The sequence below is a fragment of the Phalacrocorax aristotelis genome, chromosome Z (genome assembly GCF_949628215.1).
Source record: "Phalacrocorax aristotelis chromosome Z, bGulAri2.1, whole genome shotgun sequence".
In the NCBI taxonomy this organism is placed as follows: domain Eukaryota; kingdom Metazoa; phylum Chordata; class Aves; order Suliformes; family Phalacrocoracidae; genus Phalacrocorax; species Phalacrocorax aristotelis.
Window position 1 is genome coordinate 26983512 of NC_134311.1, and position 26986 is coordinate 27010497.

The 26986-nt window shown below is 44.2% G+C and overlaps 1 protein-coding gene across 2 annotated transcripts in view; it reads right to left on the reverse strand.

Moving 5' to 3' along the window:
- Positions 1 to 1281: 1281 nt before the first annotated feature.
- The window catches only part of TRABD2A (TraB domain containing 2A), an 84294-nt gene continuing 58589 nt past the window's right edge, over positions 1282 to 26986 (reverse strand). The window contains exons 4-7 of one of the 2 annotated variants that reach the window (XM_075078447.1): positions 26257 to 26431; positions 11754 to 11844; positions 5761 to 6018; positions 1282 to 2004 (exon numbers count right to left, since the gene is read on the reverse strand). In XM_075078447.1, the coding sequence (XP_074934548.1) occupies positions 1824 to 2004; positions 5761 to 6018; positions 11754 to 11844; positions 26257 to 26431 (705 nt within the window). In that variant the 3' untranslated portion in view covers positions 1282 to 1823. Of the gene's footprint in view, positions 2005 to 5760; positions 6022 to 11753; positions 11845 to 26256; positions 26432 to 26986 lie in introns of both variants that reach the window. The other variant, XM_075078446.1, reaches the window with a different exon arrangement.

The following is a 26986-nucleotide window of genomic DNA, read 5'->3' on the forward strand; positions in this document are numbered from 1 at the left end:
TCCCCTCAGGTCATATTCAGGCCACGGATATAGCTCCAGACCCATCAGGTCTATGACAGTTTACTAGTGAAAGATCAACCAGAAAGAGAGACAGGGAAGAGCCTGTCACCAGCCTGGCTGCTGTGTAAAGCCAAGGAAGCCAGAACACGTTTGGGACCTTGAGGTCTTGTAGTAGTCCCTGTAAGAAGTAATATACAGTGAGATAGTGCTGTCTTCTAACCCAGACAAGATGTATTTCTCTCCCCACAGTGCTGCTGCAAACTGCAGAGCCCCAGTGTTGGTATGTCTGTGAAAGGGTTGTCAAGGGGCAGTGAGGACCAGCAATAGCTTTCAGTGGTGGCATCTTTGGTGTGGGAGCAATCCTTGAATTTTGGAGCCCATCTCCAGCAAAAATGAGAGGCAGAGAGTTTGCACACGGAAAACTTCTCTGTTTTCCTCAGCAAACTGAGGCTTTGCTCAGGCTCAGTCCTTCTGAAGAAGGACTGAAATCTGAGATCAAAAGATGTGAAGCCTGTTAGGAAAGCTTGGAACTGTTTGCTTCACCTCCTCCAATGTGCAGTAGCAGGATGAGAAAGAGAAGTACTTTTTATAGGCTACTTTCTTCATTAAAAAAAAATAGTGAAGCATAGGTACATGCATATGAAGGGAAACCTGAGGGTTTGTTGTCTCACTGAAGCATGTGACTGCTCTGTTTCCAGGGTACAAGGCTCAGCAAATTGGCTTCAAGCCCTCCCATGGATGAACATTATGCGACCTCTCCAGGCAAAGAAGCCTTCCTAAGAAGGGATATGTTGCTCAAAAAATGAGTCAACGTGATCAACAAGAGGAAGTCCTGTACAAACACAGAAAACAATACATCACCTCTTTCAAGCTGCCTACTTCCAACAGTCAACAGCATGTCCGTTTTAAGTAGACAGCAAAGGACACAAACAATTTGGAAATTTCTGTTGAAATCGGTAGAAAACTTGCAAGGATTTCTTAGAATGAAGGCGAACTGTGCAGAAAAGGAAAAGAAAGCCCTCTTTCCTCAAAAGGGAATCCAGCTGGAAAATAACAACATCCTTGTGATTTAGAAAGTGAAGGAAAACCTGCATCTGGGCTTCTCATTTCACCTCTTGACTTATTTTAGAAGCATCCAACAGTGCGATTGTGAAGCTCCCAAGACAATTTTTTTTTTCTTTAGTGTACATTAGTTTGTGCTTACGAGACTTATCCAGCCTTTGGAGGTTCAGGTGTACCCATTTTATAACAGCCCCAAACAGACATCAGAAACATTCTGTTCACAAGTCTTTACTGTTTTATTCTATTGTAGAAGGTGTTGCCTTGAAGCTTTAGATGTGTAATCTGGAGCCCTAACAAAAAGAATGAAAAGCATTACCAGTAGAGACATAAAATACCAACCTCTATTTCCCAGCTGTGCTCATATGACCAAAATATTCGGTTCTAATAAACAAGTTAGTGGTGCGTAAATCTTCTTACAAGGCACTGAAGGTGAAAAAAAAGTAATTTAGTTGGGCTCATACAGCTGAACAACAGCTATGTTATAGCGACATTAAAATTTCCCCAAAGCATTATGGGATAACATGAAATCATTCTTCTGCAAGAGAAGGATAAATAATACTTCCATTAAAATATCTTCTCCTGTATTGGGCAGGTCAAACCAGTTAATAGTGTTAATGATCCAGATGCAGGAAAAGGTGGCAGTTTAAGAACACTGCAAAGAACAGGTGTCCAACCCAGAGTCTTCTATTTTTGTTTTTTTCACATCAGTTTCTTTTTTGCCTTTTAAGGTGAGAGCCCTGCAGCTTGGCTCCCACTGTGTTTCAATGCAGCCTTATCATATGCAAAGTCAAAGTCAGTAGCGAGAGGAAGAGAGAATGGGAAAGCTGGTGAGCGCTGCCGGTATCTGCACGAGCATGACTAGACCATCCGTGGCCCTGGGGCTGGGGTTCAACTGTGATGTAGCCGTTAATGATGCGGATCTGGGGAGGAGGGTCGGTAGCACTGCAAGGCAAGAGAAGAACGTCAGTCCAGACCCAGCCCAGAACAGCCGAATGCCCACAGAGCAGTTGGTGGTCAGCCTCTGTGCCCCACTGTCAGTCTTCTGGGCTTCTGGGAATGGTCTTTTGTAGTGGTTCCATGCTCACCAAAGGACTGTGTCTCCTAATGGCAGAGCGCTGCCTTGTCCTTTCTTTACAGGTGCGGGCACCTCCCATACCACCCCATGTGGATGGGAGCACTGCCCAGCTGAGCTGTGAAGAAGTCTTGAGGGGGAACAGGGAGGAGAATGAGGGTGGAGACAGCACTGAAGCACCTGTCCTGTACTCAGGTCTACCCAGCCAGCCTGCCTACTGCTCCTATGCAGTCAGTCAGGTGGGTAAGATGACCGTATTCCTAGCACCCTCCAGCCAGCCTTTCAGCTCAGCAGAAAATACCTAAGAAGAACAAAAGAAGTTTTGTTGCAGAGGAGTGTCACTGCAGTAACACTTGTTGAGCACAGCAGGAGTTAGGCATCTGCTTTCAGCTGAATCCATTTTCCCCAGCCATGCTTCTGTACATGCATCTTAGCATGGGCCAAACTTGTGCCTATACTGTATGTTCCCTTCCCCAGGTCAGGAATTACAAAGGGCTTACATGACATACTTTAAGGAGAGAAAGAGCCACTACCAGAAACGCATTCTCAAGTCACTGGGAAAAGATCACCACTTGCCAGAGTATGTTCCAGTGGCAGTGAGGACTCTCAGATGCTGATGAACAAGACCTGAGTCAGAGCCTACATGATGCTGAACTCCCATTATGGCAACACATGATGGAGGAGAGAAATTTGTATGCTCCAGGCAGCTAACACCAACTGTGCCGAACTGGAGGAGCTCCCACAGCACAGCAGGTCAAGAGTCCGAAGGGTCAGATACTACACGGGTGTTGTTCTCTTCAGCAATGGACTGAAAGCCACGTTTGACCCCACAGCTGTAAGGCTAACATATACCCCAGAGCCTCATGGTGCTGTGTGGAACCAGAAGACAAATTTGGACAAAATTAAAACCAAGTCTACATGCCAAATACAAAAGGAATGCAATTTCTCCTGCACCCACTCCCCAGCTGCTGTGCACCATTCTCGCCTTATTTTGGCCAGCTACATTAAGCAAAATCACTTTGGGAAACTGAGCATAATTAGTAACCTTTTTAAAAACACCCTTTCATACCCAAAGGCCCCCATAGAAGATCTGAACAATAACTGGAGAGAAGCCAACTTGTAGCACATCACAGCAATACAGCTGACAGCTGATGCATACAGGAGCATGAACCAAACCAATTCTGCCAAGCCCACTACAAGACTTTATTAAATCACTTCAGCTGCACCTTTCACATTTCTAGGCTCACAGGAGGAAAGCTGCAAATGGCCCACGCATAAGAAACCTGACAGCTTTACCTGTGCCTGGGCACGCCGGTGAATGCTTATAGCACGGGCTGAGACTCCCACTGAGATGTGCGCTGCACACGTGTGAGCTTGAGCCCAGCGGGGCTGGATTTCCGCGGGGACACATCGGGGCTGCGCCACGAGGTGGGGCTGTCAGCTCGGCCCATGCCTGCCCAGGCAGCCCGCAGCGGCACAGACCGCTTGCACACGTGGGTGTTGGGGCAGAGAAAGTGGTGATTCCCCCTGCTTTAGAAAGACTAAAACCAGAGCACGGGTGGGGTCTGTGCCTGAATGACAGCTGTCTCTCCGACACTCGCGGCTTTCCCTCTGCAGTAAGGGTGCAGCAATACGCATCACTTGTTTTGCCCAGTACTCTCATGCTCCATCTCCAGACGTCCAAGCTCTCTGCTTGGATGCTCACCTCCTAAAAAGAATTTGTTTCTAGCACCTGGTTAAGTTTCTAGCCTAGAGGATACTTAATAAGTAGGGGAAGAAAGGAAAAATTACAAAAGAAAAAGGAAAGAAGGCATTTGCTGCTCCCATATTTATGCAGTAGTTTCCTAAGCTGTCATTATTAGCTTTGCTTTTACCTCACTGTTGCCTTGCAGTACGCCCAGTCCAGTATATTGCCCTAATGCACCTCCAGTTTAGTCACAGTAGCACATCTTCCCATCTTCCCTCTTTTTCTGAAGTCACTGATGCTGCAAGTACATGTGTATCTCACATCAGGGTGCCCATTGACTCTCCTGAGCTTCGCGGCAACAACTGCGTGTGAAGAACTAAACGTGTCAGTGTGCAGGCAGGGTGGGCGCTTGATATCACAAAGACTCCAAATCATTCCTTAGCATTTCAACTAAGCAGACTGTCAACAGAAGCTTCAAAAACCCATTCCTAAACAGCTGGTATCAACTACCTTAAGAGAACGTAAATGATGCACTAAAATACAAAATTGAATGTGTTTAATATAGGACTTGTAGTAGTGAATTTTGGACTGTGTGCAGGTCTGTCAGTGGGCATACACACTTCCACGTGCATTTGTCTCCCTTCCTCTCCAAACTACTCACATTTAGGTTGGAAGGAAGAACAGAGAGACAGCACAAAACTAATCTACAAAAGAGGAAAAGACTCTGGTCTAAAAAGTCTAACAATGGCTGAATGCTTGGAACAGAACAGCTGCCGCACCGGCTTGCAGCCAGCTGAGCAATGTATTACTCAAAGCAGTGGTACAGCTGGGACGCAGCTTGTGGAGTCTCCTTCCCTGGAGACATTCAAGCCCCGCCTGGACGTGGTCCTGTGCCCCCTGCTCTAGGTGTGCCTGCTCAAGCAGGGGGGTTGAATGAGGCGATCTCCAGAGGTCCCTCCCAACCCCTACCATACTGTGATTCTGTGATGTGATAGGACAGTCACAGGAGAACCTGATATACTCAGTTCCTTGGGGAGCAGGAAGAAATATTCTTCAAAGAAAAAAAAAAAAAGAATGTAGAGGCTTCACTTCAAGAACTGCTAGCCCTTCTCTATCATTCTGACCTGTCTAGTTATTTATAGTACCATAAAAATAAAATCCTTTCAACCTAAGTATGGCAGAGATACAAACAGAGACACAAATTCCAAAAGAGAGCAGACTCTTATTATCTAACAGGAGGGAAACATTAAGGTACACATTCAGCACAGGCCCAGGTATAGCTAGTGAGGGAAAAGCTGGCTGGTTTTGCAGGCTGCTGTAGTGTTTGTAGGTGAGTAAGCTCTTCTGGGTGAAAACTAGGGGATGTGTGTGAACCCTTGTCCGACAACACACTCCATTTTTTATATTAACTCTATCATCCATTAGGTTGTCACTCCCCTTCCCAACTCCAGTAATGCCATGGGGCTCACGTGCTTTTTAAGACTGGATGAATACAGAGACTGGAAGTATTACATAAATACTGCAAATGCAAAGAGCATGTGCCAGGTATGACAGTTTCCACATATGCAGCAGATCTTGGATAAAGGTCCAATGCCTTGATTTGTACCATCTACCACCGGACCCAGCATTCTGTGATAAAGAGGACTACCATATGCTCACAGCCTCTCAAGCCCAAATGCAAAATGGTCTAGACAAGGCTTCCACTTGTATTATGTCTAATTTTCCACACACCTACCCGTGCGGAAGAAGCTATTTTGTCACTAAAAGCACAAGCACCCTTGAGTAAATATCTCAGCAAGAATCACAGTGAGTAAGAAGGTCAGATCCTGCCCTCAGCATGTATCTAGCCCCTGCAGAAGTCTGGCATACTGGACTAATCAGTCTAAGTTAAAGACTGGTTTACATGACAAACCCTCCTCCCTACCCAGCTGTTAGGTACCTTCCTTCAAGGCGAACCCAGAGGTCATTAAACTGTCGCAGTCTTTGCTTCTTCTGCTGCTTCTTCTTCTTCTTCTTTTTATACTTCCTCTCTACCTTCTCCAGCACATCGATGCCATCAGGGAGCAACAGGTAAGGCAGGAGCTCTTCTTCCTCCTCCTTCTGGGGGTGCAATGGCAGTGGGAGTTCCTGGGATGCAACATAGGGGCTGTGTGCTGGTGATGACGATGAAAAAGCTAACAAGGTTTTGGGGGGTTTTCTGCTGGAAGAAGGAGGGAACACAGATAATATTTGAAAGGGCTTTGAGGCAGAATTCTGGTACAGATAGCAGGCATATTTAACAGAGTTATTTCTCCCTGACATGTTGGCTGGGTGCTTATTTCTCTGCCTTATATTCCTGCCCTCTCTTCCTTAAGTCAATATTCTGATCGAAATAGTTCTCTTTCACGAAAAAAGCTTTGGAAAAAGAGATAATCTGGAACTGAGGAAAGAATGCAGTCTGGCTCAGGGGGGAATAACTTTGTGTATCTAGAAAGTGGCAAAAAAAGAATCACCCTCAAAGTCAGAGGAGGTCAAACCACACTCCTCTAGTCTGATGTACTGCAGAACTCAAAACAGATCATTCCTTTAGGGCGATTCCTGCCCAGAGCCAACTAACTTGGGGGGATGGGGGAAGGGGCAGGGACAGGATGACTAAGGCACACTGGCTAAAGGAGCCAGTCCTAGATCAACAACTCTCACTGGTGGAGAAGTTAAGTAATAAGCTAGTCACTCAGCAGTGACTGTGGTCACAGCTGCAGAAATATATATTGCAAATTATCATTTAAGGGAATGGCTCCATATACCGTTAAGCAATCCTTTGGGCCATCTAGTCTGCAGCAACTGGAAGCAGAGTAGCTGTTGCAGTGCCAAGTTCGCCATCATCTCATTTTCTCTTTCATTAAGCCAGGTGGTACAGAGCAGTGAGTACATAGCCTTTATAAAACATCAGGTCAGGCGACATGTTTGACACATAAGAGATCAGAGCTCAACTCACCATCGTGGCATTGACTTCTAGTGTAAGCATTTACTGTCTCCATGCTGATCTGCAAAAGGAGGTAATGCTGTCCTGCACTCAGATAAGCAGACCAAGGAGCATGAAATGGCGATTTTAAAGGGTTCTATCAGACAAGTATGAAGGTACACATGAAGGGGAGGAGGCTGAGCAATCATAGGTCTCCCACAATGCAGAAGTGAGCTTTGCACAGATGTATAGCAAGTAATGAGGGAGCAGGAGTCAGGCCTTCAGCTTTCTGGCCGCACAGGTCTTCTATTGGGCTGGCAGTATTATCTGGAATTTCAAAGCAGCTCCAGCAAGTGAGATACTGCAGTGAGACTATGTGCATGCACACACTCTCTCACAAGGCAAATCTTGGAAGCCCAAAGAACAACTCAAGTTGAGCCCCCAGAACAAGCTCTAAGGCCTATGCATACTTGCACTTCATGCAAAGGTGGTATGTTGAAGAAACAATCAGCACCACTCTGACTACTCAAGCTCTGTTTCATTATACTTAGAGCAAGCCACATCTCCTCATCTGTACTCCAAGGCAGGCAGTCTGCAGTCTCCTATTCACTCATGGCTTTGCTGGCCCACACTTCTTGTTGGTTGGAATAAAGTGATTCCCCCTCTTTACTTGTTCATGAGCATCCTGGACAAATTCACAAACTCAATCCACCCTGTGGATACAGAGGACAACACAAATATCTTACTGATCTTTATGGCTACTTCATAAAGAGAAGAGATCCAGCAGTATTCTGTAACAAGACAAAATTGGAGACTGGCTTGGGCTGAAATTCAGAAAGGTAACAGAAGACCACAAACCGCTGTGCGGAAACCTGGCTTCAGTCAATGAAACTTTCCCACAACTATAGCATAAACTATAACTTTCTGCCTTGCAATGGCATCAAAAGGAAGAGGTCCTGAAGGCGACGTGTTTCAGCATGGCTGCAGTTTTCAAGCTAGCCCATCACTGTGGGCACATTTCTTTGATGGAGAATAAAGAGGGTTCATCCCAGAGAAGGAGAAATAAAGTTGTGGACTGGAACATGAGGGAGAGAGTAGACAGAAAATAAAGAGAATTTGGTCTTATTTCCTGCAAGGAAAATCACTGACTGATCACGTGGTGAGCTTTATGTGACAGAGACTGGCGCAGAATGGCTCTTGGGCTATTGATCTCTTTCAAAATCCTTGTGATTGTCACACTCTCACATTATCACCTCTGAAGTGTCACGACCCTTGGCTCTACTCCAAAACATCTTCACATCACCCACTCTTTAGAATCATAGAATCATTAAGGTTTGGAAGGGAAACATAAGGAAGGGAAACAATTGCAGACTTGCATATTCTCATTCTAGGACTGCTTGGTTAATATCCCCTACTGTATCCGACAGTAGAACAGCCGTTTGAATACTCAGTCTCAGTTCAACCGCTTGCCAGTTTTTTCTCCTCTCTGTTTTGTCCTGTGAAATAGGATACTGGTACTGACTGGACTGTGTGCAGTGCCGCTATCTAAGACAATAGCTGAATATGGTTCTGTATTTACATGGGCTGGACTGGGTTTTTTTGACACAGACTGCCCTGGTATTTGCTCCTATAACAAGCACAGTATAGCAATCAAGTGAAACCCTCCATCACCTTTCCCCCATGACTCTTGACATACTCTTGCCACAGGTCTTCCCCTCATCACAAATACTCTTCTTCGGAACTCACGTTTTTCTTCAAACTCATTTCATATTTTAAGTCTGTTTCCAAGTCATCCAGATACACTAACACCTTTTCTCAAAGAAACCACAAAAGTGCCATCTTCTTTAGCTTCTTCACTCAGCTTTAAAATCAAGAATCCAGGAAAGATGTTCTGTCCAGTAGTCCTAATGAAAGGTCCCAAAGCCAAACTGAGGGCTTTCAAAGGCACAAGAGTCACTGGCTGGACAATGAACTCCCATGATGTGGTCAGAGAACAGGATGCCCAGCTACCCTGAGTATAATTGATACCTACCTTCCTGATGGGTGAAGATACAGTCCTGCTTTCCACAGTTGTCTGCCCTTGATTTCCTTACAGGTACACCTTTACAGAGCAATATCAGGTTTTGTTTATTCTCAAGTACATATTAAGCTGTCTTTCTTCTGCTTTAAAAATCTGCTATGGCTGTTTTTAGGACTACCTAAACTAAGAATGTTTAGGCAGGGGGAGGGGAAACTAACTCAAAAATATCAGTGCAGGCAGGTTTTATTATCCCTGCAAACACTGATACACTGGATTGACTAGCATGGCTGAAAGTGTTGCAGTATCGTTGTCTTGTGCTTAAGCACAGGAGGCTTCTCCATGTCAGACTAACTGCCCATTAGTGGCAACAGGCTTAGGGGTAGCATTCATGTACTCATCGGGATAAGTCTTGGCTCCGTTTGTTTCACTCCAAGTACAGATAATGATGTATGTCCATGTCAAGAATCATAGCAAAGCCATGACCAGCCAGAGTTTGAATCTCATGGTCTGAAAAAGGCAGCAAAAGTGGTGCAAACGTGAATCAAAGAATCATTAAGGTTGGAAAAGACCTCTAGGATCATCAAGTCCAAACGCGAACCCAACAGTACCATGCCTCCTAAACCATGTTCTGAAATGCCACACCTACACATCTTTTAAATACCTACAAGGATAGCGACTCCGCCACCTCTCTGGGCAGCCTGTTCCAACGCCTGACCACTCTTTCAGTAAAAAGATTTTTCCTAATATCCAACCTAAACTTCCCCTGGCACAGCTTGAGGCCATTTCCTCTCATCCTATAGCTCGTTACTAGGGAGAAGAGACCAACCTCCGCCTCGCTACAACCTCCTTTCTGGTAGTTGTAGAGAGCAATAAGGTCTCCCCTCAGCCTCCTCTTCTCCAGGATAAAGAACCCCAGTTCCCTCAACCTCTCCTCAGAAGACTTATCTCCAGACCCTTCACCACCTTCGTTGCCCTTCTCTGGACACGCTCCAGCACCTCAATGACCTTCCTGTACTGAGTGGTCCAAAACTGAACACAATATTCAAGGTGTGGCCTCATCAGTGCCGAGTGCAGGGGCACAATCACTCCCCTACTCCTGCTGGCCACACTATTCCTGATACAAGCAAGGAAGCTGTTGGCCTTCTTGGCCGCCTGGGCATGCTGCTGGCTCATGTTCAGGCGGCTGTCAACCAACACCCCCAGTTCCTTTTTGGCCTGGCAGCTTTCCAGCCACTCTTTCCCAAGCCTGTAGCGTTGCATGGGGTTGTTGTGACATAAAGTACAAACCTGGCACTTGGCCTTATTAAACCTCATACAACTGGCCTCAGCCAACTCGATCCAGCCTGTCCATGTGCCCCTGCAGGGCCTTCCTACCATCAAGCAGATCAACACTCCCACCCAACTTGTTGTCTGCAGACTTAATGAGGGTGCACTGAATCCCCTCATCCAGATCATTGATAAAGATATTATGCAAGACTGGCCCCAAAACTGAGCCCTGGGGGACACTGCTTGTGACCGGCCGCCAACTGGATTTAGCTCTGTTCAACACAACTCTCCGGGCTCAGCCATCCAGACAGTGTTCTACCCAGTGAACAGTACACTCATCCAAGCCATGAGCCCAGACCTTCGCTAGGTGGATGCTGTGGGAGACGGTGTCAAAGGCTTTACTGAAGTCCAGGTAGACAACATCCACAGCCTTTCCCTCATCCACTAGGTGGTCACCCTGTCATAGAAGGAGGTCAGGTTGGTCAGACAGGACCTGCCTTTCATGAAGCCATGCTGGCTGGGCCTGATCCCCTGGTTGTCCTGCGCATACCCGGTGAGCACACTCAAGCTGTATTACTCCATAAAGCAACCGGAGTATGAGAAAAACATGTTATCATTTTGCACCACATCTGTTGAGCCTCTGGCACAGACCAAGATTCTGCATTGTGACCCCTGCACAAAAGGTTCATCATGCTGTCTGAAAGCCATATATCAGAAATTTGGGGGACGGGGAACAGATCTGAGCAGTGAGGTACAGCATGCCTGACACAGAGGATAGAAGGGAGACAGTATCATAATTGGGATCAAACCTTTTTTCCACTCTGATCTTTTAGCAGTGACTCTAAGGAAGAGTGGGGATATCTGAGAGATACAAGAGCACATATTTGACCAGAGTCTGGAGAAGTGGAAGACAAGGATTGCAGAGCCTACGCCAGTGGCAAGAAGTCCAGGAAGAGGTGAGTCAAGAGGACGTGTATTTCTGAGCAGAGTATGGAGGAGGACATTATTTGACATTCTGCCCTTACTGAAACCATGGAGATGGATAAATGCACCCACTGAGAGATAAAAAGAGGCAATAGGGGTATATCCCAAAGGACAACTGCAAGATGAACCAGCACAGCAAATATTTTGGGTTAAAAAATGCAGAAGAGAGCAGGGGATATGAGATCAATCAGTCACTGGGGCAGCTTCCAAAGAGGCTGGGTGGACTCTGGGCAATCAGACTCCAGGCTGAGAGAAAGTAATCAGAAAGAATCAAAAATAGCAGTGTAAGGGAAGGAGAGCGTTAAAAGGCGGGGCAGTCAAACACTTAAGAGGGAGGAAGGAAGACCCTGTCAACCTATGTGGTATGAGACAGCATCCAGATCTGATGAACCAAGTATGCATACTCTATGGTTGTTTAAGAGTTAAAAACTTTTGGGGGGTGGGGTGGGGTGCGGTGGGTATACTTTTATTTTATTAAAAGAAAACAAAATAAAACAGAAAACAACAAAAAATCTCCAAAACAAAACAAAAAAACCCCAAAACCAAACCAAATTAAGTCCTGTTTCCAAACTGGCTCATGGAAGAAAAAAGCAAACTGCTGGGGAGGTCAGAGGAAGACCAGTTCACTGTTAGGTATAGTTCCAGCTGCCACTAACTCTTCATGATTAGTTACAAATTCACCCTCCCAGTGGCTGCTCAGCTAGATAAAAGCATGCATTACTTGTTGATGGCTTGTCCAGCTGGAGTGTGTTCTACCTCGTACCCTTCTTTCCTCAAAACATCAATCACTGTGTTGTTGCCCATGAAGTGACCTGCAGTTAAGAGAAAAATGACATCAGAACTCAAGGAGCACAGGGAAAGAGAGAACAACAAAGTGCTTCCTCATCACAGGAGGTGTGCATACTCAGGGCAGGCAGTGCTTTATCACTCCCCACCAGCATGCAACAGAAACACAGGATCTCTAGCAAATGATTGCTGAAGTTTCCCAAGGTCACTTCAGTTACCATATTCTGGCTTTCTGAAGCGCAGATGTGACTGAAATGACTCTAGTCCCACAGACTGATGCACTGTCAGGCCACTGTGGATTTCTTGGGGCAATAAGAGATGAAGCTGGGAGACACCTGCTCAGGAACAGCTGAGTCCACAACTGGTGGTGATGCAAAGCAGATCAGAATCTGGGCAGAGTGTATGCATCGTTTTAACATCCTCTGGCATGATAAAGGCACTATCTGAGATGTCAGTCAACATCGTTAACAATTTTTAAATTATGAAGAATTATCCAACTGCAGAGTTGTGGAAAACAGCTCTGAAAGCCAATGACTTAGATCAACCCCTTTCATTCCTTCAGTATAAGCCACTGGGGAGAGAAACTCCACTTCAGTCGTATTGACAAAAGTTTTGGAAGGACTTAGATAGCTCTGCCCTAATTCTGTGATTTATGTCTCCACTCTATTTTCAGAGAGCTGTGGTGGCTGGTCAACCCATAATTTGGCACCATAGTGAATAAATGACTACTCAAAGGGTGCAGGAGTTATTCCTGAAGGATTGTATGCTCTGCACGCTGACTGACTTCCACCATCGCTCTAATACCTCATCAGACAAGACTGCTGAGAAGCAGTGGACAGGAGAGGCCTTGCACAGTCCCTCATAGATACAGCTTTTTTGAAAACATTTGTTCATTTAACACCCTACATTAATTAAAATCAGGCTTAAACGAATGACTTATTAGAGTGCCACCTTGCCTCTGTAGATGTAAGCAGTGCTAAAACTGGTAAGTAACGTCAAAAAAACTGTTTTCTGCCAATATTCTTCATAAATACATGGGAATTAAACCACTAGAATTATTCTAGTAGCCAGGAAAAGCAAGGACATAGAAAGAGAAGTCCAACGATGATGAGACTAACAGGGGACAAACCCAAGGGATTTATGACTTTTCACTCCAAAATGGAATCAATGAATCAGAGCACAAAATTCTAGTTTCTCATGACACAACAGTAAAGGGCTCATGAACTATCAGCTTAAGGCATGACAGTAGGATAGTACCATTTGAGCACAGACATTTATCAACATGAAGTTTCCCTGAGAGCCTAAGAACACAAAGAGATCTAGCACACAAGAAACTTTCACCGAACACTGCAATGCACATTCATCAGGTACCATTTTTTTCTCACCTACTACTGGATTCCCCCCCAGTTCCTTGGCCTAACTTTTGCCTTCGGTAAGAGTAAATCTTGACCATTAGATGGACCTAACCTAATACTGTTGGTATCTGTTGCTTGCCAATGGTTCAGCCCCAAGTGCAGTTAACTGAAGATTTCCTCATGTCAGAGAAAAGACCACATGCAGCAGGGAACAGGAATGACATTGTAATTGAGTAGAATTAGCCACTGGAATGCCAACATTAGGTATATAAGTTGCCAGACCTAGTTGCTATCTCTCACCTTTGACACAAAGGAGAGGTATGGGCAAGAGGAAGGGGAGAGGGGATTCAATTGTCCTCCCCTGCCTCCAGACAGCAGAGGAAGTGTGATCCACCCCTTGTAAGTGAGAATGAGGTAGGACAACTCAGACCTTTAGAGAAGCACCCCTCTGTTGATGAGGATTAAGGCAGTGTATAGAGCAAGTTCAGCCTAGCTATCCATCTCACACAGGCAACATTGGATGGGCTGAATCCCACCCTCAGCAGTGAAAAGCAGTGCCAAGGCTCTGAACTCATATATTCCTAAACCAAGTCCTTCAGGAGGAACGGGACAAGACATAAAGAGAAGCAATCTATAAGGCAATCGATAGTGTTAAAATAGTTTTCTTTGTGCCAGTTTAAGAGCTTACTGTCTCAGGCATTTCAAGAGTGAGCTACTGGCTAGCTGCTCACTTGACACCATCAGATGCACAACCCCCATCAGTCTTCAGTTGACCCTTGCTCAGAGCAGTGACTTAGACTGGTATGTAGGAGATTACTGCGGCACATGGATAAATCCCATTTCAATCAGTCAACCTGCTTGAGTCATCTACTGAAGCTGGGCCCTAATCTTCATTTTAATTTGATGGAGTGATAAGAATATCTTTTATATCACAAGTCACATGTATAGGCCCTCACAAGAAGCCTTTGCTCATTGTGGCCGATGCAATGAGTTATGGCTGCATGGGAAAGAAAAATGGTGTGCTGATATTATGTAAAAGAGAACAGACCAAATACATAGATATGTGTAAAACATGCATACAAATACAAACAGGTATGGGATATTAGATTCTTCACAAGATGTGATCAGTCAGGAGCCACTCAGTCTAGGTACATAGAAGGATTAGGAGATGTCAGTGTTTGCTATCCAAAAGGTGGGCCATCTGTGCTCCATGAAAGAGTTGGTCTGGGGCCCAGAGGACCTACAGGCTCAACCTGAGCTAGGTGCAAAATGAAAAAAAAAGACAGAAGGGTGAGGGTTTGAGGTACAGGACCCTACCAGGAGCCTCTCTAGAGTCAGCACTTCTACCTGTTTTCTGGGAATCATCACAGAAAGGGCTTGGTGGTGTGTGAGAGACCTGATCACCAAAAGCAACTGCAAGAAACATGAGAAGGATTCACTCTCCAAGATTTAAGATCTAGCAACTATGCTGCAAGGGAGACTTAACCCAAAGTCACATGACAGACAGTAGGCCTCTTTCACCTGTTTTCTGTTTTAGCCTAACACACTTGAATGCCCCCAAAAGAAAAGCCCTGGGCCCTGTCCTATCAGAAAGCCTGCTCTTTTCTTTCTGTACACAGCCCTGCATTATCCTCACACCACTAGGTGAAGAGATGCCTCCAAGAGGTCAATTTACTCTGGCAGGGGGTGGGGAGCCATGAATGTCTATTCTTCTGTGTTCAAGCTCAAAGAGAAACTAAGAAGCTGTTGTATGCACCAGCTCAGCCATGCTCTCTACTGGAAAGTAAATAAGACCCCAGCCTTTAATCTGTACTGAAAGAAGATGGCACGCAGGGACCGGCAACAGGCTATACACTCAAACAACAATGCTGTTTGACTAATGTGCACTTGCAGACTAGTACATGCACTCAGATATGCACTGAGCACTCCTAACCTTCTTCAGTAGCAATACCCCCCATCATGCAGAACACAGGCTACTGCTGTTGCCATGAAATCCATGTCTCCAGCTTGCAGCTTTTCCTGCCAGTACACAAAGAAGTGTTTTTATCTAGGTAACTGTGCTAAGACTGGGTTTCAGCAGAGGCTCCTGAACCCAGACCTGAGCCATCCCGAGGCTGAAAATCTTCTGCATCTAGCAAAATTAACAAGGAAATACTGCACAAAAGAAGTTCTGCTCTGTTCCTGATTTTTTTATTTTTCATATAAAGAAGATTGCAAGACTGAAGAAAACTATATTCCTCTCTGAATTTCAACAAAATCCTTGATTCCAAGCTGAATACACAAGTTTCCTTGACCTGCTCTTAGTCATGTAAAAGGAAACCCCCAAACCCACATAATTCTTTATGTGTGCTGTGTTTTCCTTAGCAGAAAGATGGCACTTCCTGTCTGCCCCAGAAACATGCCAGGACCTGACCATCAACAAATATCCCAAGACAATGAATCACTGGATGTACATGTGAAGAAAGAAAAATATTTGTTAGGAAACCTGATCTGGACAGCTGACCTCCAAGAAGTGTTTGGAACAGCTACAGCACATGATCGTAACAGTACAACCACAAAATAGCACAAACTCCTCTGGTCACTGAGGATGTCATACAGCAGGATGTTTATCTCTGCGCTGGGAGTGCTCAGATGGGCTTTTGGTGCCAGAGACTCCATGGTCAGTGAAACAAGTATTTTCAAGAACATTTTAGAGATACAGATCTTACAATTAGTTTAGAAACTTCCTGGAAATGCCCATGGCAATGATCATCTGCTATCGTTCCTCTTAGACTGCTTCCAAGAATTATATAAATTAATATGAACATGACTCCTACAGGTGACTGGATTAGATTTACAGGCCTGTAAAACAGGCATGACATGAAGCTGCTGACTCTGTCACTCACGAATGAAAAAAAAAATAGAGAAACTTCAGCAAAAATTATGACTTAACTGTGAGGTACAAAGGACAGCTCATACCTCTCTATGTGCCTCCCATGACAGTGTCCTTTTCCTACCCTTTCAGTAATCAAAGTATCCTCCAATAGCAGTCTGTGAGCCAATAAACTCATGGAAAAGGGTTCAGAACTGCCAGTGCTCCCTCAAAGGATGCAAACACAAGCAAAGGAGAATTCCTGATGGCCTGGAGCGCAGAGACATGCATACCTCAAGTCAGTCCAACAGGTACCTGCAGTGAAGGCTGAAAGTTCAGCATGTGGCAGATGCAGCTAATTACATAGAAAATGCAGAGTACTGTCTTAAATCATTTCATTAGCTGGAAGCCAAACTGCAAAACAGACATCCTATTCCCTGTACAGGTCCAGATCTCTTCAGCATTCATCCGCCCATGAGGGGGACAAAGTGATCCTTATTGACATCAGGTACCTGACAAAACTAAAATGAATTCCTGGAAGACACAGCTCTTAGGACACAACGACTAAGAATGGAGACACCAAAAGTACTTGTGTGGTTCCCCCACCCACAGTGTTCCCACAGGCAAGAACTCTTACAGAGGAATTTTCTTCATCCCACTCCATAGTCTGCTATTCCCTAAAATAAGCTGAAATCAGTGAGACAGAAGCAAATATGTGGAAAGAAAAGGATGGTCCTCCCTATCCCCAAATCTCTATTTAGTTTAACCTTTTGGCACAAGGACAAGGGACAGCTTACATTCTGTGACAGGCAAAGTCCATTTTCACACCTATCACCATATAGTACTAGGTGAGCAGAGAAAGATAACCCTAACTCTGTCTTACTGGCAGAGCTTGGCAATCTGTATTGGAGGCAGTTATACCATAGAAAGCACAGAGAGCCCTCAGCATTGTGCAGCCAAGTTACTACCAAACTTTGTTTGCAAAAGATCCTGTGCAAAACTGCAGGGGACTTCCTATATGGGCTGACAACACCTGCAGTGGCTAATATTCCCAGCTGAGCATCCTTGAAGAAACCTGTACTTGGTGCTCAGAAACCCAGGGGCAAATCTCATTACCTTGCCTCATGCATACACATGGTTATACTTTTAAGTACATGTTGGGATGCAGAACATGGAGTAATTTTAACCCAGTTAGTAAGATTATGGAGGAAAAAAGCTAGACAAAATATTTAATATGATCCAAAGCAAAAGAACAAAAGCGGGTGATGTGATTGACTAAGTTACAGATTGGTTTCCTTTAGATGTGTGTTTTCTGTACATGCTGTTCAGGAGGAAGCGACTGCTTTCAAGCATGAGCACCGTGCACCCAGGTGAGGTGAGCTTGCACTTCACTTCTCCCAGAATCAAAGGGAGGAAGTCCTGTGCAGTTACACTAGATAATAAAAAAAATACATGGAAAATAAGGGTCATTGATAAGGTAGCCAGGATTCCTGATTTGCCACCTCAGTTACAACAGTTTCACAAACAATAAACATGTAACACTAAATGTAATAAAATCTTCTTGCTTGAAAAGGTAGTTCCAAGTCAGGAAAAGCTCAGGAACCAGAACACAAACCAAAGGACCAAGAGCATGGTACTCTTGCAAATCTAATGCTGCTGGGAGAAGGAAATCACAAAAATTGAAAGGGATGGGGACAGCCCTAGGGGTATTGTAAGTCAACTTAAAGATTCCCCAAATTCATGTGCAGGAGTATAAGTATGTTACATTACAATGTTTCTGTATACATGTAGGTCAAATTCCCTGCTAGCAGCCCTCCCACCTTTTTGAGACTGCAGTCTTCCAAACATACTCCTTCTTGTCATTACCTGTAAGATGAAATATTACTCCATAAACACTGAACTTGAGATTTTACTCCACTAAGGCCAGGATGAGTGCTTGTCTTCAAAAAACATGACTTGCTACAAATCCCTTTTTTAGTATAAAATCTTAGTGGATCATACTTCACCACCCTGAAACTAAGGGGGAAAATCTGGTGGGCAGGACTGTGGAACAGTGGCATTCTCTATGCCCAAGAAAATATTTTCATTAGACATGGAGAGACTTAAAGAAGGTGCCTCAAACTGCATTCATTCAGGAAGAAACAAAAAATAACCTTCAATTTCTTTAAAAGTAATCTCCTTTTCTAATTAACTCACCTACATGGAATTACGAGGATTCATTTTTCACATTTGTTTGTACATCAATCATGTGAACATGAAATCCTTCTCAAAATAGTTGATGATGATGGCCTTGCAGAAGATGGGAAAGTTCGGCTAATACTGCAGAAAAGAACCATATGAGGTTACAATTTGCCTGACCCAAAATGAAGGTGTTTTTCTTGTGAAAGACCACATGATACTCCTATCTACCAGGTTCTGTCAAAACCTGGGCCTCTTACATGTATGACCCAAGTACTTTTTAGTCCCGGGGATTCCCATTTTTAACTTTTGGGCAAAGTCAAACCTCCTGATAACTACACAAATTGAAGCCAGAGAAAAGTTTTCTACTGATTTTAAGGCCAAATGTACAGAAAAGTTAACATAAGGAAAAAGTTTACAGCCCCATACCACTTAGTTTGTAAAAACTGAGTTAAAAGAAACAGCTTCTGTTCAGGCAGCCTTAGCCACTGGGTCTCCATCTGCACTGGCATTTACTGAGAGTTTTCCACTGTTGAACCCTAGGCTCATTAGGCAAGGAGACCCTCGAGTAGGTGACTGACTATGCTAGCAGCCAGTGTTATGCTACCAGTAAGGGAAGGAAATACCAGTGCTATGTCTGAGCTGCAGTACTCACAGCCACCTCTGCCACTGGATCTGCTCCTATTCCACACCACTTCTTCATTTCACTAAAAAAAGGTATTAAGGATTTGAAATCCCACTAGCTTAAAACATGCATAACAAGATCAAACTTTTCCTACTGTAGTTGTCCAATGAAGGTAGCAATGCATAAACCCCAGCACATGTAAGATGCTGATGGTCACCAGACTGTCAGTACCTGAGCAGAAAGAGCACACAGTTGTTTGACCTGGCTGATTTTGACAGTTGCACTAATATGTTGAAACAGAGGTTTCTGCCTCTAATGCAGGAATGCAAAGCTTTCCTCATTTCATGTGTCAGAGATGTCAGGAGGAGTACCCTTTGTGTGAACCCTGGGGCTCTGGATGCGGGTCCTGCCGCCACACAATATTATCTATCCCTCTGGGGGGTTGTTTTTCTAATAAACCCTGTCATTAGCATTCTCCAGACTCAAAGAGTCCTTACTAAGGAAAACAGTCTCAAAGCTTCTGGGTTGTATCTCACATTCTCAGATTACAGAGGTACAGGCACACCTTCAGGGACTCAGCCCTTCCTCCCACCCAAAGAGGCTAAAATGATGCTGCATTGCAGAGACAGAAGAAGCAAGAAGGCAATCAGCCCTTTGTTGCTCAGTAGAAGTGAGGTGGCCCCACAAGACTCATTTAATCTGTTTTATCATTATGTTATCTTCCTCCTTGCCACCTCCTCCCACCCCCGCCTTTTTGTCCTCTTCCAGGATCTGCCAAGATTCACCTTCATGTGGATTTTTCATGAACTTCTTCATTACACATTTCAAATCCTTTATAATAAGGCATAGATAAATTTATATTCCCTGTGCACACCCACATTTCCAGTCCCTACTTCCATATTCGCATGACAGGTCTTTGTTTGGTTTTGTTTTACCTATAAACACCTACACAAGATGGACAGAGACATCCTGGGCACAGCACTGTTTTACGAACAGTAGTGACAGGTCCTTTCTCCCATCTTTTCTTTTCCAGAGACAAGAAATCTTGTTCCCCTCTTGCATAATTTCCCGATCAAAAATGCCAGATGGAACAGCAAATTTCAAGAGGTAACAGTGAAGAGCCATACATGGAAACAACACTACCTAACACACCATTCAGGACAGACACTCAGCACAATTTCAGTTGGTTTTGTTTAGGGTTGTATTTTTTTTTGCTTATGTGACATAAGCGGCAAGTGAAAAGGCATTGGATGTGCCTGTGGATCCTTGGCACATGAGACCTGACCAGTGTCCCACATCCCAAGCACTGCCTCAAAACCTAGACAAGTTGGACAAGGCCATTTGGTGGACTATGGCAGACTTCGGGGTAACCATAGGTGGTAGCATGTTCTCTCTTTTGCTTGTCCAGGTGGCTAAGATGATAGGTTACATACTCATCTTCACCTCAGACAGGGTCAATTATGCTTCTACAATGATGTCCAAATCCTTCTGTGTGTTGTTAAATCACACATCAACCATCAAAGAGTTAATTTTAGTTTAGTGAGTATCCGGTGACTCAGCTGCTGGGAGGAAGACAACTAAGGTCTGGAGCACTTAGCAGAGTTGCTAATTTGGATATTGGTACATCAGTCTGCTCATAACAATTCTTCTTTCTGGGACATCTTGTGGGGAGTGAGGGGAAAACAATGGGGAAAAAACAGCCAGCCCCTGGAGGTTTGAATCCATACAGTCTGAGTAACGCTAAATAAATGCATTCATTATTTCCTATAGTAATTAGAAGAAATGATAGCTAAAGAAGTTTTCACCATCATTCTTTTGTTCTTAGTGTTAATGGTGGCTTGCCAACATCCACTTTACTTTAAAGCCTCAGAATGATGCAGGAGCAGCAAAGAAAAAAGAGCTCTGAGAGAAAAAGGAATTTGCCTGTGTTTACAAGATTAAGAGGACCAACTTCTGAAGTTGTCACATCAGTGAGTGTCTCTCAGTGAAGTCAGACATTCTGTCCACAGCGATATAAGGCATCTTAGATCACTCTCTACTTCTTATTCACGAGCTGGCATTTCTGGAGTTTCTCAGCTGTTCAAAGAGGCCAGAAAGGGAATTTAAACTTGGCTCCTGGGCACTCTAGCTTCACCTGAGGCCTTGCCTGTCATAATAAAGTCAAGATCTCATGCCACTACGTATGTTCCCTTCTGCATAAAAAAAAAAAAACAACCAACCCAAACCACTTTTTTTTCTCTCTCTTATTCTTTAGCCCCTTCAACAGAAACCATAAACTAAAGCAAACAAGCCATGCTCATCCTGGAATAAAAGTAACCATTCAGAAGGAAAGCTCATGTAGAGTTGAATCGGGTGAGAAACGTCAAGGGAAACATCTACTGACACCTCAGCAGTAAACTGTAGACTAGATAAATGTCAGCTGAGTACTGAGAGGGGCAGAAGACCTGGTGACAAAGAATATGGAAAAGGCCAAGATACTCAGTCCCATTGTCACCTTCTTTACTGGTAAAACCAGCCTCTAGGAATCTCAGGTTCCTACAAGTAGAGGGGAAGTCCAGGGCAAAGGAGGTTCACCCTGGGTGGAGAAGGAGCAGGCTAAGGAACATTCAAACAAATGGGACATGTACAAGTTCTGATAGGATACACCCACAGGAACTGTGGGAGCTTGCCTACATCACTGTGAGGCCACTCTCAATTATCTTCAACAGGTTGTGGCAACTGGGGAAGGTTCCTGAGGACCTGAAGAAAGCAAGTATCAGTCCTATATTCAAAAGGGCAAGAAGAAGGATCTGGGGAACTACCAACTGGTCCGCCACACCTCTATTCCTGGGGAAGGTGATGGAGCAAATTATCCTGAAATCCGTTTCCAAATATGTTAGGGATAAGCAGATGATTGGGACTGATCAGTACAGACTTACGATGAGGGAATCTGGGCTCATGAAGTTCAGCAAATCAAGGTCTGCACCTGGGCAGGAATAGCTCCACGCACCAGTATAGGCTGGGCACAAACTGACTGAAGAGCAGCTACGCAGAAAAGCATGGGGTATCCTGGTGGACATCAGGTTGACCTTGAGCCAGCACAGGCCCTTGTGGCAAAGGTGGCCAGTGGTCTCAGGGTCTGTGTTAGGAGGAGTGTTGCCAGCAGACTGAGGGAGGTGATACTTCCCTGCTCCTCAGCCCTGGTGACATATATCTGGGTCCAGTGTCTAGATCTGGACTCCCCAGTGCAAAAGAGTTGTGGACATACTGGAGACACTCCAGCAAAGGGCTATAAAGATGATAAAGATGACGAATAATTAGAGCATCTGTCATATGAGGAGAGGCTGAGAGAACTGGGACTGTTCAGCCTGGAGAAGAGAAGCCTCGGGGGGGTATATATTTATACACATAAATACCCGAAAGGAGGTTGTAAAAAAAGATGGAATAGAACTCTTCTCAGTGGCGCCCCATGAAAGGACAAAAGGCAACAAACACAAATGGATATACAGGAAATCCCACTTAAACATAACAGTTTTTTACTGTGACAGTGGTTAAACACTAAAATAGGTTGCCCAGGGAGGTTCTGGAGTCTCCATCCTTGCAGACACTCAGAACCTGACCAGACTCAGTCCTAGACAAACTGCTCTATACGGTCCTCCTCTGAGCAGGGGTGGATCTCCAGAGGTCCCTGTCAGTCTCAACTATCCCGTGATTCTATGAAGGTTTAGCAAGCAGGCAGCACCCTTGTAAGACTTGTGCAAGAGACAAAACTGTCCACAGCACAGCAGGAAGCAGGACAATGCAGCCCTCTCTACATCAATGTGCACCTCTTAGACAAACCAGAAACCTATAGTGTTATCTATCTGGTTGTCTATGGAATTACACATGCCATCATTTGCTTTGGCTTAGCATTCAGATAACCTAAAAATGCATATAGAAGGAATACTGCTTGTGAAAGATTATAGCTGGCTTTGCTTCACAAGTTCTACTGGCAACAGAAAGTTGGTCTGGCTTGTAACTCTAGTGCTGCCCTATAAAAAGGCTTGCACAAAATTAAGATAAAATCCTTACTGAACCTAGCAGTATGCCACTGGCATTACCATCTCTCTTCCCATACTTTCTTCTAATTCCCTCAAACAGACTTGAGGCTTGAAACTTTCCATGTTTGCACTTTGTCCAGAAGCAAAGCTTTTTGGATAGTTTCAGCAAAATCTGCTATTTTTTTCCTCTCCGCTTTTGTGCAAGCTTAAATTACTTCCAAACAAAAATAGTTCCAGAAATGAGCTCTGACTGTGAAATGTTTTCAACAGAATATAGGGGGAGTTTGTCTAAGTCTGTTAAGATGTAGTAAAAGCATAAAATATGCTGGATCTAATGATCAAATCTATTACAGTCCGAACTACCATGTCATTCCATGTAAGAAATCAACATCTGTAGACATGCAGCTGTATTAAGACCTGGAAAGAGATATGTGCTTTTTTTGCACAATGTATTACACATTTCTAAACCACTTGGAATATAAAACAAATCATCAATCTTTTCTGATTTAGCCCATTTAAAATAAAAATACCAAGAGTAGTTTAAATAACAAGAAGGGGGTATTTGTATTACCACAGTCACCCACCTTGTTTGGATATAATTGATGATAAAAATGTTTTTTCAATGGTGTTTGGTTAATGTAAAAAAATTAAACATTCCTTACAAAAAGCCTAGCCCTTTAAAAAATAAAAAAGCACAGGATGAAAAAATCTGGACAGAAACAACTAAAAGTATTCTCTGCTTTCTAACCTGTGGACTGTTCAATATCCTGCTACCATCCCACAACCTTGTCCTGCAGTTTTATCAGCCACTGCTGGGAGATAGTTATTTCACTGGAGGCCAGAAGAGGGAAAATCACAATGCAGTGATGATTTAGTCCCATTCCTACAGCCTTTCTTTTTCTCCTCTTCTTCTACCTTCTGCTGCAGCTCATTCTAACATGCTTTGTGCAAGCACTTTCCTGGAACCCTTTTCCAGTAATTAATAACAGTACAATACTCAAGCACTGAGTACTCAAGCAATGCTCAAAACTGAACACAAGACATTTATTAATCTTCACTGCTTGTTGGCACAAAAATAAATCTTCCACATAATTATCTATCACATACAGCAATCTGGATAAGCAAAAGGCTAAATTAGTTGGCTGGAAAACAATAAAAGCCTGCCTCATATTTGTAATGTGTACTCAGAAAACCTCAGAACTCTGTAGAAATGGATCTGTTTTCTGCGTTATATCCTGTGATGTTATTTATTTCATTTGGACAATTAATATGAAACAAAAAAAAAAAACCTATGCAGTCAAACAAGGGGACAATGAGGAATTGTGCTGCTAAAAGTGGGAGGCTGGCACTGTGCTTTGAGCAGAGCTATCTGGAAAAGCCGATGAGAACAGAGGCCAGACTGGTATCAAAGCCAGAGTGTTATTAGAGACAATTTCACATTTGACCAAGAGTCCACAGAAAAGACAGAGAACCTGTCTGGATTCAAAAGTATGATGGAAAAGCATGAGAAGAGCATGCCTGGTGCTCGGAGATCAAGCCATGTGCACATAAGCCACACATCAAGGGTGTTCGTATAGACTGAAGACTCCAGGAATGCTGCAGTATAGCAGTGTTGCATGAATCCTAATTCTGTTCTACCTGAAGAGGCAATCATGAGACAAAAAAGGGGGCAACTGGGAAAAGGGAAATAAGAGGAAGGAGTAAAGCAAGAATCCAGAAACTCTGGGAAGGGTTTTAGGACTGTTGTGAAGGTTGAGGGCAAGACAGATTGGGTAGGACAGGGATCTGTACTGCTCCTGCAGTGCTTCTGGGCTCTGGGGCAGAGCTGTGCACAGTAATGACAGTGAAGGCAGTCTGGGTCAGAAGAGTGGGAAGAGAAGGAAATTGATGAGAGGGGAGACAAATGACACAAAAGCATCTTAAAGACATGTGATTTGCCCAATGCAGCTGCTGAGATGCAGGGTGTGTGTAGGGAGGGTAAGAGGCTCCCTTCACTCAAAGGATCCTGCTCCTGGGGCAAGGCAGACTCAGAGTGACACTTGCATCCACATCCACCCATCTGCATGGACTGCGCATTGCTCAGTTGTGATCCAATTACTGGAGCCCCAACATCTATGACTAGCTCCTGACAGAAGACTAGGGCACTGGCACTCAGGGCAGGCATATGTGTTGGTCAGGAACACCAGTCCACCAGGGACAAGTGTGATCAGAACATCAGCAGTGGAGTACAGCAAAGCCCTCACCTTAGCTTACAAACATGACCAAAATCTATATAACCTGTGCCTGCTTCGCTGTCCTTCATGACAGGCAGTTGCACAGAGCAGTGATACTGCATGAAGATAGCATGTTACAATCTCGACGCATGCCTGAACAGACATTCTCAGCCACCTTTCATTACCTCCCTATCCTCACACACAGGACCCTTGTTATGATAAGGTTGTAACCACAATTCCCTGCTGCAAGTGAGGAGATTCTCAGAGACTTTGAATACCAATGCCTTCAGAGTGTTTAAGTAAATACTTTCCTTGCCTTGTCTAGATCTTCCATCCTCACTAAAGCAGTAGCCACTGAGACTGGAAAACATCACATGGATCCTGTCACCAGTTTCAGTTCTCCCTCTTTCCCAAGGCCCACAGGTTCATGGTGGAGGGGATGCAATAGTCTCTGGGAATTAGCACCTGTCTTTTCAAACACTGATCCTCACTCCTTTCCTTCCTGGGAGCTAGAACAAAAAATGGGAGTCATGGCAAATCAATCCTGTTTACACCCTCCACCCAGCCCTAGTCTGAAGTGTGGTTGTTAATCTGAGTTGGATGTGCTGCTGTATGTGCCTATGGATTCCTTCTGGCTGCTAAGAGGCAGAAAATGGAGTTGGTTTTCCCCATCGGCCCAATGCTTTGCTCCAAAACAGTGGCAGACAAAATTTTCTTGTAGTTGTGGAAGTGCAGGGAAAGGGATAAGGAGCTGCAGCAGGAAAAGAAAGGTGGAAGTGCGCTTCACACAGTTTGGCGTATTATTCTTTTGGATGTGTTCTTGAAAGGTTTATTCAAGCACTGGTCAACCTCTGATTTGCTACTTTTCAGCTCAGCTCCCTATTTCTCCTACTTTTCTGCCTCGGTTGGCCACAGCATAAATACATATGCCTAAGAGCTGTTCCTTTTGTGTATGCGCTGTAGTTGGTTCAGCATCTTTGGCTATGCATATAATAAGTCTGTAATTAATACTACAATCAATGCATATACTGTGAGCTCTTTGTATACTGAAGAAAAACACTCTTCTACACTGAAAAAGTTTTCCTACAAGAGCACAACTATCAGGACAAAGCTTTGTTCTGTGTCCACCATTTGTTAAAAGCTTCTAACGGATATGGGAAGAATGTGTTCAGGTTGAAGAGCTCCTCAGTCACATACCAGCTCCAAATGCAAAGAAGAAACTCTTGTCTGGGTACTCTTCCAGCAGGTCCTTCACCCTCCTGCCCATTCGCTCATTTCGCTTGTAGATGAGCTCCTGACGGAAGTAGCTGTCTATCTCTTGGGCAGTAATGCGTTCATGGGCTCGAAGTGTAGCATTAATGAAATTTGGGACCTAAGGTAGAAAAAATATGTCTTCATGAAAGGGGCATTTATTTCACAGGCAGCCGTCATGCACAGGCATTTTGCTCCATCACTGGATGTGGCAATTGCCTTGTCCCTCAATGCACATCCAGTAGGAAAAAAAACCAAAGCAAGCTGAAAAATGACTCAGCGAACTTCTAATAATGCATAGTGCTCCATTTCTCTCAACATATGATTTCATTAGCCAGCCAGCTGAATCTTTTTTGATGCAAAGTCAGCAAATACTCTCTGTTTGCCACACCATAAATACCAAATCCTGATTGCTTGGTTAAAGAAAGTAAATATTTGCCCCTGGCTACCTTTACCTACACACCTCCTCCTTAAATTGCCATAGGTATGACATAACTATAATGATAACTACCCTCTTCTAAGAGACTTTGACTAATATGAGACCCCTTAGGCTGTCAAAGAATAACTGTGCCATTTGAACTAGTTTACAAAAACATCCCCAAACTTTCCAAAAGAAAGAGGGCCAGATTTTGTCAGGAAAGAAAGTATTACCAACTCCAGTTCCCCTGTTCTCAAG